Below are 17,568 nucleotides of genomic sequence, written 5' to 3'. Positions count from 1 at the left end.
GACATGGGGCTATTTAGAGGCTTTATCTCATTCGATGTGAGTAATCATGTATTTTCTGCAGAATTGTGTGGGATTATGGGGTGTTAACCCAGGGCACACTGAAGGTGTTAAGTAGTAAACTGTGTGCAACACCCTATTCTTTACAAAAAAAATTCAGGAACACATATGGTTCCAAGGATTTTGGAAGAGGGATTGTATACCTACCTGCACTGTTATCTTCAGAAAGTCCATACCATTATTTCCATTTATTTTTATTTTATTTTTTTAAATTTACATTCAAATTAGCATATAGTGCAACAATGATTTCAGGAGTAGATTCCTTGATGCCCCTTATCCATTTAGCCCACCCCCCCCCCCACAATCCCTCCACTAACCCTCAGTTCTCCATGTTTATGAGTCTACTTCTGTTTTGTCCCCCTCCCTGTTTTTATATTATTTTTGTTTCCCTTCACTTATGTTCATCTGTTTTGTCTCTTAAAGTCCTCATATGAGTGAAGTCATATGATATTTGTCTTTCTCTGACTAATTTCACTTAGCATAATACCCTCCAGTCCCATCCACGGAGTTGCAAATGGTCCATTTTTAAAATGAAGAATGGTCTACTTGCTTAGGGTCATATGGCAAGTAAGTGGCAATGATGTGGTTCTCATTTGTGCTGTTCGGCTCCAGAGAGCATGCTCTGAACCATTAAGTGCAGTGTCTTTCTCCTTTTCTGTAAAACCATAAGCATATAGATCACTTTAGCATAAGACCAACTTTTGTCAAAACTTCACTTAAAACTTCAACCTTTGAATTACAGTTTAAATTTTTTTTTTTTAACGTTTATTTATTTTCGAGACAGAGACAGAGCATGAATGGGGGAGGGTCAGAGAGAGAGGGAGACAAAGAATCTGAAACAGGCCCCAGGCTCTGAGCTGTCAGCACAGAGCCCGACGCAGGGCTCGAACTCACGGACCGTGAGATCATGACCTGAGCTGAAGTTGGACGCTTAACCGACCAAGCCACCCAGGCGCCCCTGAATTATAGTTTAAAGCAGCTGGATGTATCAGAGAGCCAATCAGCTATATGCTGATAGTTCAGCATTTTGCTGACACTATGAGCCAGCCAAGTGTCACTATGTGTGTAGCAAGCTTAAAACATATAATAAAATTGCAATGCACCGTAAAAATTATATAAAATTTCAAACCTGTACAAATGAGAGAACAGATTATGAATCCCCATACACTCGCTAACATACTCTTTAACAGGGTTCAACAGTTCATGGCCCATTTTGTTTCATTTATAGTCCATGTGTGCTTCCTCTCAATCCACACTTTAAAAAATTTTTTTTAATGTTTATTTTTGAGAGAGAGAGAGAGACTGTGAGCAGGGGAGGGACAGAGAGAGAGGGAGACACAGAATCTGAAGCAGGCTCCAGGCTTTCAACTGTCAGCACAGACCCACACGGGGCACGAACTCCCAAACCGCGAGATCATGACCTGAGCTGAAGTCGGGCGCTTAATCAACTGAGCCACCCAGGTGCCCCTCAATTCACACTATTTTGAAGCAAATTTCAGACATATGATTTGATTATCATATTTAAGTATGGAAAGTTTCTGTAAAAAGTACCTCATCATTTGATTACATGCAGCATGCATGACTCATATAGGAAAGATGGGATAAATATGTTTGATTTGTTTACTTCATTTACCAGTTTTCACATGAAGAGTTGGTTCCCTTCTGCCATCAGAGATGAACAGTGAGGTTTTGGCTTATGTATTTGGTTGATTGGCTAGAACTTTTTGAGTATAATATTTATAGATGCTTTAATCCATTACAGTTACCTTTATTGATGATTTAAATTCTTCTGTCTTTGGCCAGAGGGAGCCTTTTTAAATTGGTTCCTGACTCCTTTTGATATGGCCCTTATAAACTTTAATTACTTCCCTGCCCCCTCATGTAAGATCTTTCAGCTTCTTGTACATTTCCTGCCCCACATCTAAGATGATCCATTTTTCTTTGGAACCCATGTTCCTTTTAATGAGAAGAGGTTTGCAGAGATCACATTCTGGGTACAACAGGTGCTTCTTGCTACAGAGTTGGTTGTTCATAGGCCTTTTCAATGGATGATGGAGGAGAGATTTGTTTTCAGTAATAAAGTATGTTAATTTATATTATCATCTCCAAATTCGTAACTACAGGATTTTTATATAACCTTATCAGGCTTACATCTATACCACATGTCAAAAAATTCACCTTCCAAGATACTGTCTTAATTATTTCTATTTGGTTTATCCTAACCAATATTCCCACCAACAATTGGGTTCATGAAAACAGTTTATGATTTTAAAATTCTTTTAATCCTGAGGGTACATCTACTGGGATGTACTATGTTTCAAAGTCACTTGGGATAGTCCCTTCCTTGTGGACTACAGCACAACTGGACAGTGTTTAAATTCACTTAGTTTCATTTTACTTGTAATTTTGAAGGATTACTTTTAAAAATTTTAATTTTGTTTCATAATGTAAAATATCCACATTATTCTAAAGCCAATTCTATATAATGTACATCTAGGGAAGCTATTTTCTTTGTCCCTATACCCATATTCCCTCTTCCCCCCTATAGATAATCATTTTAAATGTTATGCTATTTGTAAAATAACATATATATCCTCTTTCCTGGATAAATAGTAGTATATTACCATCTTTTCCCCGCTCAATACACCCCGCAGTGTATTAAGGTATTTCTCGTTTCTTTTTTTTTTAGTTTTTTACACCTGCATAGTACCTTGTGTGGATATACCACAATGTAGTCAGTCAGTCCAACATTAATGGACATTTGAGTTTATTTTAATGTCCACTTAAAGAAAGTTCAAAATTAAATTTTAAGATTGGGGGCTCCTGGGTGGCTCAGTCAGTTGAGCGACAGACTTCGGCTCAGGTCACGATCTCACGGTTTGTGAGTTTGAGCCCCACTTTGGGCTCTGTGCTGACGGCTCAGAGCCTGGAGCCTGCTTCCAATTCTGTGTCTCCCTCTCTCTCTACCCCTCCCCACCTCATGCTCTGTCTCTGTCTAAGAAACAAATAAACATTTTTTGAAAAATTTAAGATTGGTATTTTGGGTAGAAATTCTATGTTACAAATAGCTGCTGCAGAATCACTCTCCCGTTCTTAAAGCTCTATCCTATCTTGTTTCCTCTGAGCCTGAATGACCACAACTTAATATTTAGCCATTTAAAATAGTACCATGTGTATGTGACACCAATTTAATTGACTTTATGTCCTTGCAATGAGATTAACTTATTTTTAGAAACTTTTCTCAGGTATTATGTTTAAAAACTATATAATAAATATAAATATATGTCACATGGCTTAGTGAGAAAAATTTATTTTAAATGATTACAGCTCATTTTGAATAACCTAACAGGAAAGCTCCATTTTCTGTACATGACAAAAATGGGATGGTGACAAGTAAGCTTAGAAGCACTTTTAAAAATTACTGCCTTTATTGGTATGGGGTGGGCAAAGTATGAAATTAGAGAGCAGTAGTTCCCTTAAAGGCACTCTTTAACATGAAGAGTGAAATGACTTGATAGTGTGAAGTGCTTTAGGATTATGCTTGGCACATGTCAAGTTAACTCTGTGTTTTAGCGGTGTTGTTATTTGGGGGAAAAATCCAGACAACATTCCTAATTTAGCAGATTACTAGTAGTACTTCTCATAACAGCGTCTTCAAAAAGTATTTAAAAAGCATGTAAACCTTTGGAAATAAACTGTCGTGTTTCTTTAAGGTCATAGGACTAGTGGTGACTGTGTCTGAGCGTAAATTTATTTTGATGGCATCAACCTTTAGTTAATCAGTTCAAGTTGAGTCCGTAATGCTCCTATGCTATACGAGATAGCATTCTAGAACCCAAGGTGTCCAAAGTGAAGACAGTGTGGGGGATGGGCATTCAAATAATTATGATAAAATAACCCATATAATTATAAAGGAATTCAAATAATTATAAAATAATCCAAGGATCAAACTTCAACTCCGCAGAAGAACATTTGAACTTGGCGAGTTGCCCCCAAGTACGGAGAGAAGCAAGTATCCCGGAATCCCCGCCGCCAGAAGGTGCCGCCAACTCCGTTCGCGCTCACGTTGCAAAGTGAAGGCGGCAACTTCTCTAATGAAGCAGACGGTAACCACCCGCGTCAGGAAGACGCAACCAGAATGAAGACCGGGAGAGTCAGGTGTGCCGAGTCCTCCGAGCGCCTTATCGCCTCCCCCCGAGGGGGCCGGTGCAGCTTCGAGACCCCGCTTCGCTCTCCGGCTCAGCTCGCGGGGCCGGCTCAGAGGCTGTCCCTCTCCGCCCGGTAGCGAGGGGCAGTGCAGACCGAGCCCCCGCCCCGCTGCCGTGCGTCCCGCGGGCGCGCGCCCGGCCCCGGCTCCTGCCCCTGCCCCACTGCGGGGCTCGGGCCCGCCTCCCGGCGCAGGCCGCCTCACTGTCCCGGCGGCTCCCTGGCGCCCCCTGGCCCGGCTCCGGCGCCCGAGGTTTCCGGTGAGCCGCAGTAGCCGGTTATGACGACTCCGTGCCCCCGAACGGCGGCCGTCTCCTCCTCCTCCTCCGCAGCCCCGGCTCCCCCGGCTCCAGGTGGGACTCGCTCGGCGATCCGCGGAGCCCTCACCCGCCGCCCTCCCGCGGCCGCCGTGCTGCGCGCGCTTCTCCCGCCGGGGCGCCCGGCACGCCTTCCCCGCGGGCTGCAACCTCTCCGCGGACTCCGCCGGCGCCTTCGCCGCCTGCGGGCCGGAGAGGCGGGCGCTCGGCCCCTTCACGGTGCCTGCAGCGGCGCGCGGGGCTCCCGGGAGCCCGCCGGCCAAGGGGAAGGATGCCCTTCTTCCCCGCCCGCGCCCCGTGGGTCGGGGTCCCAGACCCGGGCGAAGCCGCTTCCCCGGGCCCCTCCCCGGCACGCCGGGGGCCGGGTGGAGCGGGGGTGCGGTGCTGGGTGCGGGGATCCTCGCGGGTGCGGGGTGCGGGGATCCTCGCGTCCGAGAGGTGGCGGGGTGGGTGCGGAGCGCGGAGTGGGTGCGGAGCGCAGAGTGGGTCCGGAGCGCGGCGGGGTGGCTGCGGAAGCGCGCCCGCCGCCGACCCCGCCGCCGCACCGCTTCCCGTTCTCACGCACAGCTGGTGGACCTCCCCTGGGCATCTCAGGCAGCCGCCGAGCCCTCTCCGACCCCCTTGCCTCTACCCACCGTGGGACCTGTGGCCCCAGTGGGGGCCGAGCCATTTAGGAGTCCTTGTGAGCCTCAGATGCTTTCAACTTTTCGTGTGTCCACTGCCTTCTTTAGACTGCCCAAGCTCTGTCACAAGGCACTGCCCACTGTGTCACCCACTGTGGTCCCTGTCAGCCTCGGGCTTTAGCCTCTCATCGTCTTTCATGCTCTTACTTTTTTTTTTTTTTTTTTTTTTTCCCCCTCCTCCACCTTTTAGGCCTGAGGAAATCCGGTCCAGGAATACAGAAGAGGAGGGAGCCAGTTGCATTGCGCTGAAGGAAAGTAGCGCAGCGCTGAAGCTTTCATCTGCTGGAAAAGTGCAGACACCCTGCCCTGGGGGACCTTGCAAGACGACTGCGTGCAGACAGGCTTTCTGCCAGGCCCCGGGGTTGTGCTTTCATGCTCCAGCAGCCACCCCCTTCTAGCGTATGCAAGTGGGTACGTGCCCTTTGCAAAAGCCTGCTTTCTGGTCTGAGACTTCAGATTTTTCCCATGACTTAAGTTACTCCTTCTGCATGGATCAGTGGGTTTAGTTTTGGCTAGAGCTCAGTCAGGGACAGTGGACCTGAACACCGGAAGGTCAGGACTTAGTCATAGCAATGACTTCATCATTGGAAGGGATGAGCCAAAAAATAGGCCATCCTGCCTTTTGAAAGGTAAGGCCCGGAGCAGTAAATAGTAAGGTTCAAGTAGCAGTATGATTCAGTGCGCAGAATGAATAGGGTCAGAACCAGGAACATTGTTTGCCTCTAGGAAATGGTTAATCTACAAAGTGTCCCTTTGGCCTGTACCGGTTGGTGACTGTGTAAAGCAGGCTGTGTCCTTCTGCTTACCATTAGAATCTGGTTAAAGTTAGAGTGTTGAAGATGGTGTCTTTGACTTTGCTTTTAGCAGCATGGTGTTCATTAGGGAAAAGAAAACTCACTATGAGTCAGGCCCTTTGCTTACAGAGTGTCTCGCTAAATGCTTGGCCTTCCACTAAGACGTTATCTCACTACGTTGTTTTCTCTCTTAGTATTTCCTTGAATCCAAAATATCACCTATATGATAAGGTCTACGTTAGCATTCTTTTAAGGTAGTATGTTTCATTTCTGACAGATTTCAGATACCTAAAGCATGACAAAAGCTTCTGTGTGGTTCTGAGAATTCAAGAGGTCAATATTTCCCTGATAAGTACACTGTTAGTATTAATATGTATTTTTAAATTTTGTAAAATTGCTATCAACTCACTGTTGTATAAAAGTCATCACTAAAAATATTAATTCAGGTCACTTTATAACAGGTAACAGTATATTCTTCAGAGCCACGAAAGAACCCACCATATTTACTACTCCAGAGGGGAAAAGGATTCCTTTTCACTGTCCACACTCTTTGTTATGAAGCCTTGGCCTTGGAACTTGAAGCTGGATTGAACATTGAAGTTTGTTCCTAAAGGCCCTGTCCTTGTGACCCAGGGTCAATGAAGGCTGATTCTGAAAGCTGGGTTTTCCAACATGCCCTGATGACTGTGGATCTTGCTGGGGAGTGGTTATGTGTAATATAGCCCTATCATTCAGTGGGAAGAGCCCCCCCTTTTTTTTTTCACAGAGCAAAATATACTGCTAAAGTGAACAAGAAATGGTATCATTATGGTCTGGATACATAGGAGAATTCTGGTCCCTGAGATTTAATCCTTGTGGGGTGAGATAGACTTGCAGTAAGGTCCCATGATGGTTATTGTCTCTTTTCTTCTTGCTGATGCAAGATGGGGACAGAGTAATGGCACAATCTCTGAGACAGACTGCCTGGATTTCCCTCCTGGAGTTTTCTAAGTTGTAGTTACTATTATCATAGATCATTATGACACCCACTAGAATGTAAGCTTCACAAGGGTAAGGGGTTTTAGACCACATCTTCATTGCTACACCCTTGGTACTTTGGACAGTACCTGACACATAGTATGAACCCATATACAATTGTGATTATTAGGTGTTTTTTTTTTGTTTTTTTTTTCTTTTTTTTTTTAATTTCAGAGAGAGAGTGCAAGAGGGATAGAGGGGCAGAGGAAGAGAGAGAAAATCTAAGCAGGCTCCATTCTCAGTGTGGAGCTCGATGCGGGGCTCAATCCCACCATTTTGGGACTATGACCTGAGCTGAAACCAAGAGTCAGAACACTCAACTGTGTGAGCCACTCAGGCATCCTGTGATTATTAGTTTTTATTCAGCAGATGCACATATCCTCAGAGCTTTTGCATTTTCTTTTCTTCTCTCTCCCTGGCATGATTTCCTTGCTCAAAATTCTGGTCTAAGCTCAAATATTATTTAGCGACCTGTTCCTTCCCCCCACCATACCACATGGCTTTAAACATTTATTTCATAAACACCTATATAGCATTTAATGTGCCAGGTACATCTAAACATTTTACCAATATTTAAGTCACAACAGCCCTATGAGGAAGGTTTATTATTATTTCCATTTTACAGTTGGAAAAGCTGAAGCACAGAGAGATTAAATAGCTCAAGATCATACAGCCAGGAAACTGTAGCTGGATTCAAACCCAATTGGTCTAGTCTCAAAGTTCATATTCTTTTTTTTTTTTTTTAAAGTTTTATTTTATTTTTTTCAACGTTTATTTATTTTTTTGAGACAGAGAGAGACAGAGCATGAACGGGGTAGGGGCAGAGAGAGAGGGAGACACAGAATCGGAAACAGGCTCCAGGCTCTGAGCCATCAGCCCAGAGCCCGACGCGGGGCTCGAACTCCTGGACCGCGAGATCGTGACCTGGCTGAAGTCGGACGCTTAACCGACTGCGCCACCCAGGCGCCCCACAAAGTTCATATTCTTAACCACCATGCCGTGTTGTCTATCGTATTACCTACTTTCTAGCATCAGTAATATGTGAGTGGGGTCACATCGAATCCTTCATCCCGTTTTCACAAATAAAGTTTTATTAGAACACAACCACCCCTATTCTTTAGGATGAGCTGTGGGTTCTTTCATAGCAAAGGTACTGTGGCCTAGTGCCACAGAGATTGTAGGACCTCCCAAGCCAAAAATATTCACTATCTGGCTCTCTACTGAAAAAGTCTGAAAAAGGTTATAAGCTCCAACAGAGCAGGAGCCTTTCTTGTTTTGCTCAAGCCTGTGTACGGGGTGGCCCCTAACACAGTGCCTAGCACAGAACAGGTGCACAATAAATGTCAAATAGAGGGAATGTTACTCAGTAGAGTTCGGTGTCTTTATATTTAGCTCTTGATCTCTTTGACCTTTAAAGGATATGCCTTAACAAAAACCTTTCCAATTGGATCTCTAGGTTTGGAGGTTGCTATGTTAATGCTGCTTATTCTTGGAGTATTGCTTCATGGTGTTTCACTGAGTGGCCAAGAGGAGGCTTCTCCCAAGGCTGATGGCATTCCAGGCGAACCTCTGTTTAACTACGCCAGCATTCGCTTGCCCCAGGAACACATTCCCTTCTTTTTGCACAATAATAGGCACGTTGCCACGGTCTGTAAGAAAGACTCCCATTGTCCTTATAAGGTAGGACATCTTGTTTTTTCTCCTCTTAGTTCTTTTTAAAAGGATTTTAGTCCTGTTTTATAACCTGAACTTGATGGCTGCATTCTGTAAGGTAGTAGTAAGACTTTGTTTGCATTTCATCTAGTGCTGCTAAGTGACTAAACTTTGCTTTTTAAAATGATACCCCATTCATGAGAGTGGGATTTAAAGTCGAAATCACTAATGAAATTTAAAAGCTAAATCACTAATGAAATAAATAGGCAGCCGATACTATTGGTATTCTCTGTAAACAAAGTAAATTAGATTTCGGACAAAAGGTCTAGGTAAAAGCAACCAAAGAACTTCACACCTCTTCTTTCTTAAACTGCTCTTGAGAAGGTCTTTTTGCATTTAATTTCGGTAATAACACCTCTGCCTCTGTCTCCACCTAATTATGACTGTTACTATGGCCTTCCTTCTGTTTTAAGGTTGTTGGAAAGGCCTCAAATTGGAGCCCATTAAGACGTCTCACGAGGTCGCAGAGATCAAAGCTGGGCCTTGTGAAACGCTTCCTTTCCCATGGAGCCCACACAGGAAGCACATGGACAGGCAGACCTGGGAATGAGACCAGTCTTGTTTCTGGGCCTTGCAGACAAGCGGACTAAGCTCTCTGGCCAACAGGAGCTGCTGGGTCCCCCCAGGACTGCAGAACTGTCCCGTCTTGTGGCGTCTTGTGGCGTCTCTCCTTATCTTGATTGATGAGTAAAGTTGCTGATCCATCTAATTTGTGGTTCTTTTGATCATAGAAATTTCATTTTGTGACTCGTTAGGGACTGCTTTTAGAATCGCTTTGAGCACTGAGAAAGGCAGTTTCATTAGGCTACTTGAGGAAGTTCCAATGCAAGTGGTCTTTGGGAATGTAGGTAAAGCCTACACTTGGGTTGGGTCACAGACGGACATGGTGTTGGAGTTGTGATTAAAGACCATTGTTGTTAAGAACTTTGAGACTGCCATTCTTAGGATTTATTCTAATGATTTTTATTACACGAATATGTATTATAAGATGTAAGAGTGAAAGTTCTGTAAAGATTTGTTTTCTTCACAGAAGAAACTAGAGTCGTCTCTCAAAAAGGGAGACTAGTCTAAAAGTATGCGTTTGTTTTTTTAGAAACACTTAGAGAATCTAAAGTTCTGCTGGGGTTATGAGAAATCCTGCAAACCAGAGTTCAGGTTTGGCTACCCTCTTTGTACCTACGTCGACATGGGATGGTAAGCTTCTAGATGGAATCCTCCTCCCCTTTAAATTCTTTTTTTTTTTATGTCTATTTATTTTTGACAGAGAGAGGGCATGTGTGGCGGTGCACAGAGAGAGAGGGAGACAGAGGATCCCAAGCACACTCCACACTGGCAGCACAGAGCCCAATGTGGGGCTCGAACTCACAAACTGTGAGATGATGACCTGAGCCAAAGTCGGACACTTAACCGACTGAGCCACCCGGGCACCCCCTCCTTCCCTTTAAATTATCCTTCTCTGCATTGTATGCTGATGCCCCGCTTCCCAGACAAACTCTTTTGGTTTTAGATAGTAATTCTTTTAGATATTAATTTGCTTATACAGTGATGAATTCAAGTTGACTTGCCTCCCCTCCTTCTTGCCACCCTGTGCAGGAATATGTCTTTTTACCTCTACCAAGAGGGAAAAACAATATGGATCACTAGAAAATATTTTACCCCAACAAACACTAAAAAGATAAATTGATGGCTCCCTCTTGAGTGTGGAGGGGAGTGTGAAGTATATACAGTAGGTAAAGCCTACACTTTGGTTGGGGCACAGATGGACGTGGTGTTGGGGGAGTGGTGATTAAAGACCATTGTCGTTAAGAACTTTGAGACTGCCATTCTTAGGATTTATTCTAATGATTTTTATTATATGAATATATAATAAAATGATAAAATAATTTTTATCATATGAATATGTATTATAAGATATAAGAGTGAAAGTTCTTTAAAGATTTGTTTTCTTCACGGAAAAGGCTAGAGTCATCTCTCAACATCTGAGAAAGGGAGACCAGGCTAAAAGTACACGTTTTATGTTTTAGAGACCCTTAGAGAATCTAAAGTGCTGCTGGGGCACCAGTGCGTACCAGCTAAAGAAAATACAGTAATTAGCAGCTCGTTTTCTTGAGTTCCAGATGACCCTAACTTAATAAATTTCTGTTGTGTATTTTTAGTAAAAGAAAGTAAGTCTGTAAGTAACTTATTTTGGTATCTTGATGTCTCAAAGGAGTTACAGGAAGATTATGATAGTTCAAAAAAATTAATGGCAAACTTTTAGCAATTTCACCTTTAGAAAGGAAACTCAAGGCTCAGAAAAGTGAAAAAGAGAAAAATAATGGCATCTTTGTGATTGCGAATAGGACAGATACCCTTGAATCAGCCCAGGACATATTCTGGAAACAAGCTGACTTTGGATATGCCGGAGAGCGACTGGAAGAACTTCACGTGCTCTGCCAGCCTGAGGAAACGGTGCGTGTTTATTTTCAAATACTCGTTAGTGTTTGGGTTTTCATGTAAAAGCAAGGCTCCATGAGAGGAATCCATACTCACTTATTTATTGGCTTCAACTTGAAAAAAATTTTTTATGTTTATTTATTTTTTGAGAGAGAGAGAGAGAGGGAGTGGGGCAGGGGCAGAGAGAGAAGGAGCCACAGAATCTGAAGCAGGCTTCAGGCTCGAGCTGTCAGCACAGAGCCCAACAAGGGGCTCGATCCCAGGAACCATGAGATCATGACCAGAGCCTAAGTCGGACACTTAACCGACTGAAGCCCTGGCTTCAACTTTTATTTAACTTCTAAAACAAGTTGTTCTGTGTCATTTGGAAGCCATGTCCTCATTTTCACACATATCTCAGAAGGTCATATTTTGAGACAGTTAAAATATAACTAGGTTTAGAATTTTCCCCCAACATAGGCTAAAGAAGATAAATTGCTTCTTTCCAGATTCCCTCGCAAGTCGTTTGGGACGGATGATACACCCCCACCATACTGCTCTGTGTTTGTTTGGGACTTGATGGTTTGCGAAAGGCTTTTCTCCTTGTCAGCTAGCTTGACTTTCGCAAGCCTGAGAGCAGATAGACAGGGCAGGGATTACTGATGCCATTTGACCAGAGAGAAAAACAAAGTCCTCAGAGAGGTTAAGCAGCTTCTCCAGGACCACGCTTGTAGACTTGTATGTCTAGAACTCAGATACAGATCTCTTTCTGTGTGCTTTCAACCGTGCGCTGCCCTCAGTGGGTCAGCCATGCACGTTGCTAAGAGCCAGTTCTGGGTGGTCAGGAGAAGAGCAGTCTCCACAGGGCAGGGTTCAAAACCTGATTCTTAGAGCACCCAACCTTGCCATGTTTCAGTTTCTTTTCCTTTCAAGCCATGCTTGTGTCATAGCTTATGGTGGGGATAAAATGGAATTCTGCTTGTAAAAATGCTCAGTGTGGGACTGGGTTTCCAGGAAAGGGCTCAGGGTTAGTTTTTAAAGGTTCATGGGTTGTAAGTACTTACTATTATTCTAAATTTTTATTTATTTTGGGAAAGAGAGAGAGAGAGAAGGAACACAAACGAGGGAGGGGCAGAGAGAAGGAGAGACAGAATCCCAAGCAGGCTCTGCACCATCAGCGTAGAGCCCAGTGCAGGGCTGGCACTCACGAAGTGCAAGATCATGACCTGAGCTGAGATGGAGAGTTAGACGCTTAACCTACTGAGCCACCTGGGCACCCCTGTAAGCACTGATTATTATTTTTTTAATTTTATTTTATTTTATTATTATTTTCTTAATTTACATCCAAGTTAGCATATAGTGCAACAATGATTTCAGGGCTAGATTCCTTCATACCCCTTACCCCTTTGGCCCATCCCCCTTCCCACAACCCCTCCAGTAACCTTCTGTTTGTTCTCCATATTTAAGAGTCTCTTATGTTTTGTCCCCCTCCCTGTTTTTATATTATTTGTATTTCCCTTCCCTTATGTTCATCTGTTTTGTCTTTTAAAGTCCTCATATGAGTGAAGTCATACGATTTTTGTCTTTCTCTGACTGACTAATTTCACTTAGCATAATATCCTCCAGTTCCATCCACGTAGGTGCAAATGGCAAGATTTCATTCTTTTTGATTGCCGAGTAATACTCCATTGCATATATCTACCACATCTTCTTCATCCATTCATCCATTGATGGCCATTTGGGCTCTTTTCATACTTTGCCTATTGTTGATAGTGTAAGCACTTATTATTAGGGTCTCCTATCTGCCAGGGTTCTTGAACCCTGGCCATGTCTCTGACCTCTCAGGGGTCTCTGTTATCTCCAGGCAATCCAGAAAATTTTTAAAAAATTCTTAATTCACTTTCATTAAGAAATGGAATATGTGCTCTGTGGTGCTTTGGGAGATACCATGTAATAGAACTTGAAGCAACTGTAGGGAGGTGGATGGACCCCGAAGGAGGAATTTGTGGCTTTAACCTGCACTGCTGCTGACACCCTTACAAGACATTGTTTTGTGTATGCCACATAGTTTGGCTGGAGCCCAGAAGTTCTTGTGGCGGGCACAAAGGGAGAGCCATTCCACACCTCACACACCTCCTCAGAGGCAGTTTGTAGAATGCTTTCCTGGACAAGATCTACAGTGACACATTTTGTGCAATCTGAATATGATCTCTTACCAACTATGGATTCCAAAACACCATGTGGGTTAAGGTTAAGGCCTTGTGTTCATTGGGAATTACGGGAAAACAGTAAGATGGCATTTAAATCCATAAATAAAATCCAGAGCAGATAACAGTTTTTGAAACTGTCCCTATTTCAGCACAAACCAGATTGGTTAAAAAAAACAAAAAAAAAAAAACCAAAAAAAAACAGGCTCTGGTAGTTGACTCTTTTGCTCTTTTATTACAGTGATTTAAAAAACATTGCCCTTTTACTGCTGTTGAAAGAGAGACTCTGAGAAGTTTTATAGTTTGTAGAAAGCACCTCTTATTAAAATTGGCAACTGCCCTTCCAGCCTTCACTTTAATGTCTCTTAATGTGTGCATTCTTCTTTGTTGCATTTGGCTTGACTTTGAAAAATGCTTTTTCTCATAGCTGTGAGATACTGATGGCTCTGAGAGCTTTTTTTTTTTTTTTTTAGAGCACAGCAAAACCACACATAAAGCTCTTGGCCTTAAAATTTGAGATGATATAAATAGAACATTTGGGAGTTTTCCCAGTAACCTAAAAGTGTGCACACTGGCAAAACTATGCTTGACCAGAGTCTGCTGGGGAGGAGAAAAATGCATCAACAGAAGCAGGCTTTCAGAAGCTGTTCTCATCACGTGGTGTGGTTTCAGCCCGAACATGTACGTCCTGTCAATCTGTCTAGCAAGGCTGAGTGTGTCCTCGAAATGTTAATACCTGGAGTTCTTTTTTTTCTTTCTTTTCCACCTCGTTTCAGAATGACTCAAGTCTGGTATGTTCCCGTTATCTTCAGTACTGCAGAGCAACCAATCTCTATCTTGACTTAAGAAACATCAAGAGAGACCATGACAGGTATTTCAGTCGTTGATGTTAAAATCGAATAGAAATTTGGAAATATTTCCAGGTCCAGGGATGTGGCTTGGACTTGCTTCATAGTAATATGGCGATGAGGTAGGGGAATGGGTGGAGGATGGAAGCCCAGTCAAGCCACAAGCTGATTATTGTGAAGCTGGATTATGGGTCCATCAGGTTTCTATACCATTCTGCTACTTTTGTTTATGTTCGAAGCATTCTGTTATAAAGAGTTAAATTCTAACGAGGAACGGATTTTGTAAACCACATGAGTTACATCCTGTGTGCTTGAACAGTGATAAAATTTTTCAAACTCCGCTTAATTTTTTGTCATCCACCAGATTTAAGGAAGATTTTTTCCAGAGTGGCGAAATTGGAGGACACTGCACGCTTGACATTCATACATTGATGTCTCAAGGTCAGCGCAAAAGCCCTCTGCAGTCCTGGTAAGATTTAAAAAATATGTATATATATAAAACATATATATATGTATATATTTCTAAAATATTTGCTTTTATTTCTGGCACTTGCAGACCTTGGAAGGGACTTTTAAATGGAAAATGTTACTTTATTTGTAGAAAATTTGGCATGAGCCTCCAGGGAGTGATGGCTACAGAGTGAATCTGTCAGTTGTATTTGAATTAAATATATGTTTATAAAATATTAGGAAGTATGATACAGGATTTACTGACTGCCAATGAAAGAAAAAAAATCTGTTCAAAAATGAAATTTTATTAACTCTTCATAATTGTGCATGTGTTTGGCGAACACATTTTTTATGTTTAAAAAAATTTTTTCTTTTTACATTTATTCATTTTTGAGAGATAGAGACAGAGTGTGAGTGGGGGAGAGGCAGAGAGAGAGGGACACACACACAGAATCCAAAGCAGGTTCCAGGCTCCGAGCTATCAGCACAGAGCTCGACGCGGGGCTCGAACCCATGAAATACGACATCATGACCTAAGCCGAAGTCAGACACTCAACCACCTTACCTTCCAGGCGCCCCAGGGGAACACATTTTTTAAAGAAATAAGTATTTAATGAAGTACGTAACAAGCATATAGAGGAGGGTACAGTTTGGATGATGAAGAAGTGAACCTAGCTGTATAACTCTTACCCTGGTGAAACATAGACCATCACCAGCACCCAAGACTCCTCTTCAAAGGGAAACCCTGCCCCGACTTTCAACACTTCTGATCAGCTTTTTGAACTTTATATAAACTGGAGAAAATATTTTGATTTAAAACATATTTCTGAAGTTTATTTATCTACTTTGGGAGACAAAGAAAGACAGAGAGAGCGCGGCAGTATGAGCAGGGGAGGGGCAGAGAGAGGAGAGAGAGAATCCCAAGCAGGCTCTGCACTGTCAGTGCAGAGCTCAATGTGGGGCTTGAACCCAGGAACCATGAGATCATGACCTGAGCCGAAATCAAGGGTCGGATGCTCAACCGACTGAGCCACCCAGGTGCTCCTAAAACATTTTTACTAATTCTTTGGTCTAATTGACCGTATCTAGAAATTAACAAATTAGGGTACTTTAAAAAAACTTTTTTTAAAAACTTTGTATTTGGAAATAGTTGTAGACTTCCAGAAGTTTAGATAGCGCAAGGAGTTCCTTCCCATTGTACCCCTATCCCAGCTTCCTCTAATGATGACATCTAACATAACCACAATGATCCAAACCAGGAAATTGACATTGTTGCAATAATATTAAGTAAACATATTTGAATTTCACCAGTGCTTGCATGCACTCTTTTTTATTTTTTATTTTTGGATGCATAATTCTGTGAAATTTATATCCTACGTCTGTGTGCATGCGACCACTAACACAATCAGGACACAGAACTGTTCTGTCATCTCAAAGAAGCTCCTGTGCTACCCCTTTAGTCTAGCTGAGCACTCAGTCCCAGCGTATATGTTACATTTTCCACGTGCCACCGAGCAATTGTCCAGCAACAGCTGGCTGTCCTACAATTCAACTCAATTCTGACACCATCTACCCAGAGACAACATCAGATCCCACATAGGTTAAGAGCTCAGTCCCACAAGACTGTCCCCCCCGCCCATTTTAGACCCCAGTTACAAGCCCAGGGGATCACCTGTGCTTCTGACTGATCCATCGGCTGTAGATTGGGTTAGATTTTGCTAGAGTGGCTCAAGTAACTTAGAGAAATATTTTGCCTACTAGACTACCAGTTTATTCTAGAAGGATGTAGCTCAGGAACACCCAGATGGAAGAGTTGCATAGAGCAAGGTGTGGGGAAGGGGCGCAGAGCTTCTGTGCCTTCTCCAGGCACCCCACGTGTTCCCCAACCCAGAAACCTTCCAAGTCCTCTCCTGTTAGGTTTTCGTGGGGGCTTCATTACCTCCATGACAGTTGATTCAAACTCCAGCCCTTCTTTATTCCCCTAAGGTGTGGGGGTGGGACCGAAAGGTCCAACCCTCTAATAATGGTGATTCTGATTGGGTGATGTGGTGATTCTTCTGGCAGCCAGCCCCCAACCTTCGGGAGGTCGAAAAGTGCCTCATTAGCATAACAAAAGACACTTTCCTGGCTTTGAAATTCCAAGGGCTTTCTCCCTTGGCCAGAAATGGGGATGAAGACCAAATATGTATATATCTTATAATAAATCACAATATCACAAGTCACATAGCATAGTCTTATTTAATGTTAGTTTTTGAGGCCAAACATTCATGCTCAGCAAATCCTTCAGGATAATAATCCGCCATACATTTATAGGGCATTTTACAGTCTGCAATGCAGTGTCTTCCTTAACTGAGGTTAAAAATCAAAATTCGCCTGAGTTAACTTTGAAGATCCTAGTTGGCTTTATTCGGCGATTCATGAATTGGGCAGCCTCCCATCTAGCAAACAGAGAAGAGCTCCAAGAAGCTGTGCAAAATGCTTCTGCTTTTATAGGCAGAAGGGGGCAGGCACAAGAAAAAGAGCAGATCCCTTCATCTTCCTGTGGGGGAGCTGGACTCTGTGTGGTAGATAGCCTTGTTGGTGCTGACCAGAAAATTACGGACTGGCTGCTTAAGACTCCGTTCCTAGAGAAGTTGGAAAGTGTAATTAGGTTAGGTATTAAGCTTCGGTTTGGTGACGTGGGCTTAGCACAGGTGACTCCATTTTGGGCCTCTTTTTTCTTTTCAACACTTAATGTGACTTTTGCAGTAGGAGTTCCTCTACTGCAGTGAGCTGTTTGATTACCTAGTAGTTTCGATATCTGATTTCACATGGTGGTAGTTCCCTCTGGTGTATTTATATTAGTAATTTATTGCCATGTA

The 17,568-nt window shown here is 43.1% G+C and overlaps 1 protein-coding gene across 2 annotated transcripts in view; it reads left to right on the top strand.

The window, feature by feature from the left end:
- The first annotated feature begins 4,269 nt into the window (after window positions 1-4,269).
- Window positions 4,270-17,568, top strand: part of EOGT (EGF domain specific O-linked N-acetylglucosamine transferase) — a 38,316-nt gene continuing 25,017 nt past the window's right edge. The window contains exons 1-7 of one of the 2 annotated variants that reach the window (XR_007150412.1): window positions 4,270-4,616; window positions 5,454-5,674; window positions 8,531-8,754; window positions 9,881-9,981; window positions 11,130-11,238; window positions 14,186-14,280; window positions 14,622-14,726. Coding sequence is in view for 1 of the 2 variants with exons in the window: in XM_047850401.1 (XP_047706357.1) it covers window positions 5,665-5,674; window positions 8,531-8,754; window positions 9,881-9,981; window positions 11,130-11,238; window positions 14,186-14,280; window positions 14,622-14,726 (644 nt within the window). In the remaining variant the exon portion in view is untranslated. The remainder of the gene's footprint in view (window positions 4,617-5,453; window positions 5,675-8,530; window positions 8,755-9,880; window positions 9,982-11,129; window positions 11,239-14,185; window positions 14,281-14,621; window positions 14,727-17,568) is intronic. The other variant, XM_047850401.1, reaches the window with a different exon arrangement.

This window comes from Prionailurus viverrinus, chromosome A2 (genome assembly GCF_022837055.1).
Source record: "Prionailurus viverrinus isolate Anna chromosome A2, UM_Priviv_1.0, whole genome shotgun sequence".
NCBI lineage: Eukaryota > Metazoa > Chordata > Mammalia > Carnivora > Felidae > Prionailurus > Prionailurus viverrinus.
The sequence above is the reverse complement of the archived record's forward strand: the minus strand, read 5'-3'. Positions and strand labels throughout refer to the sequence as shown.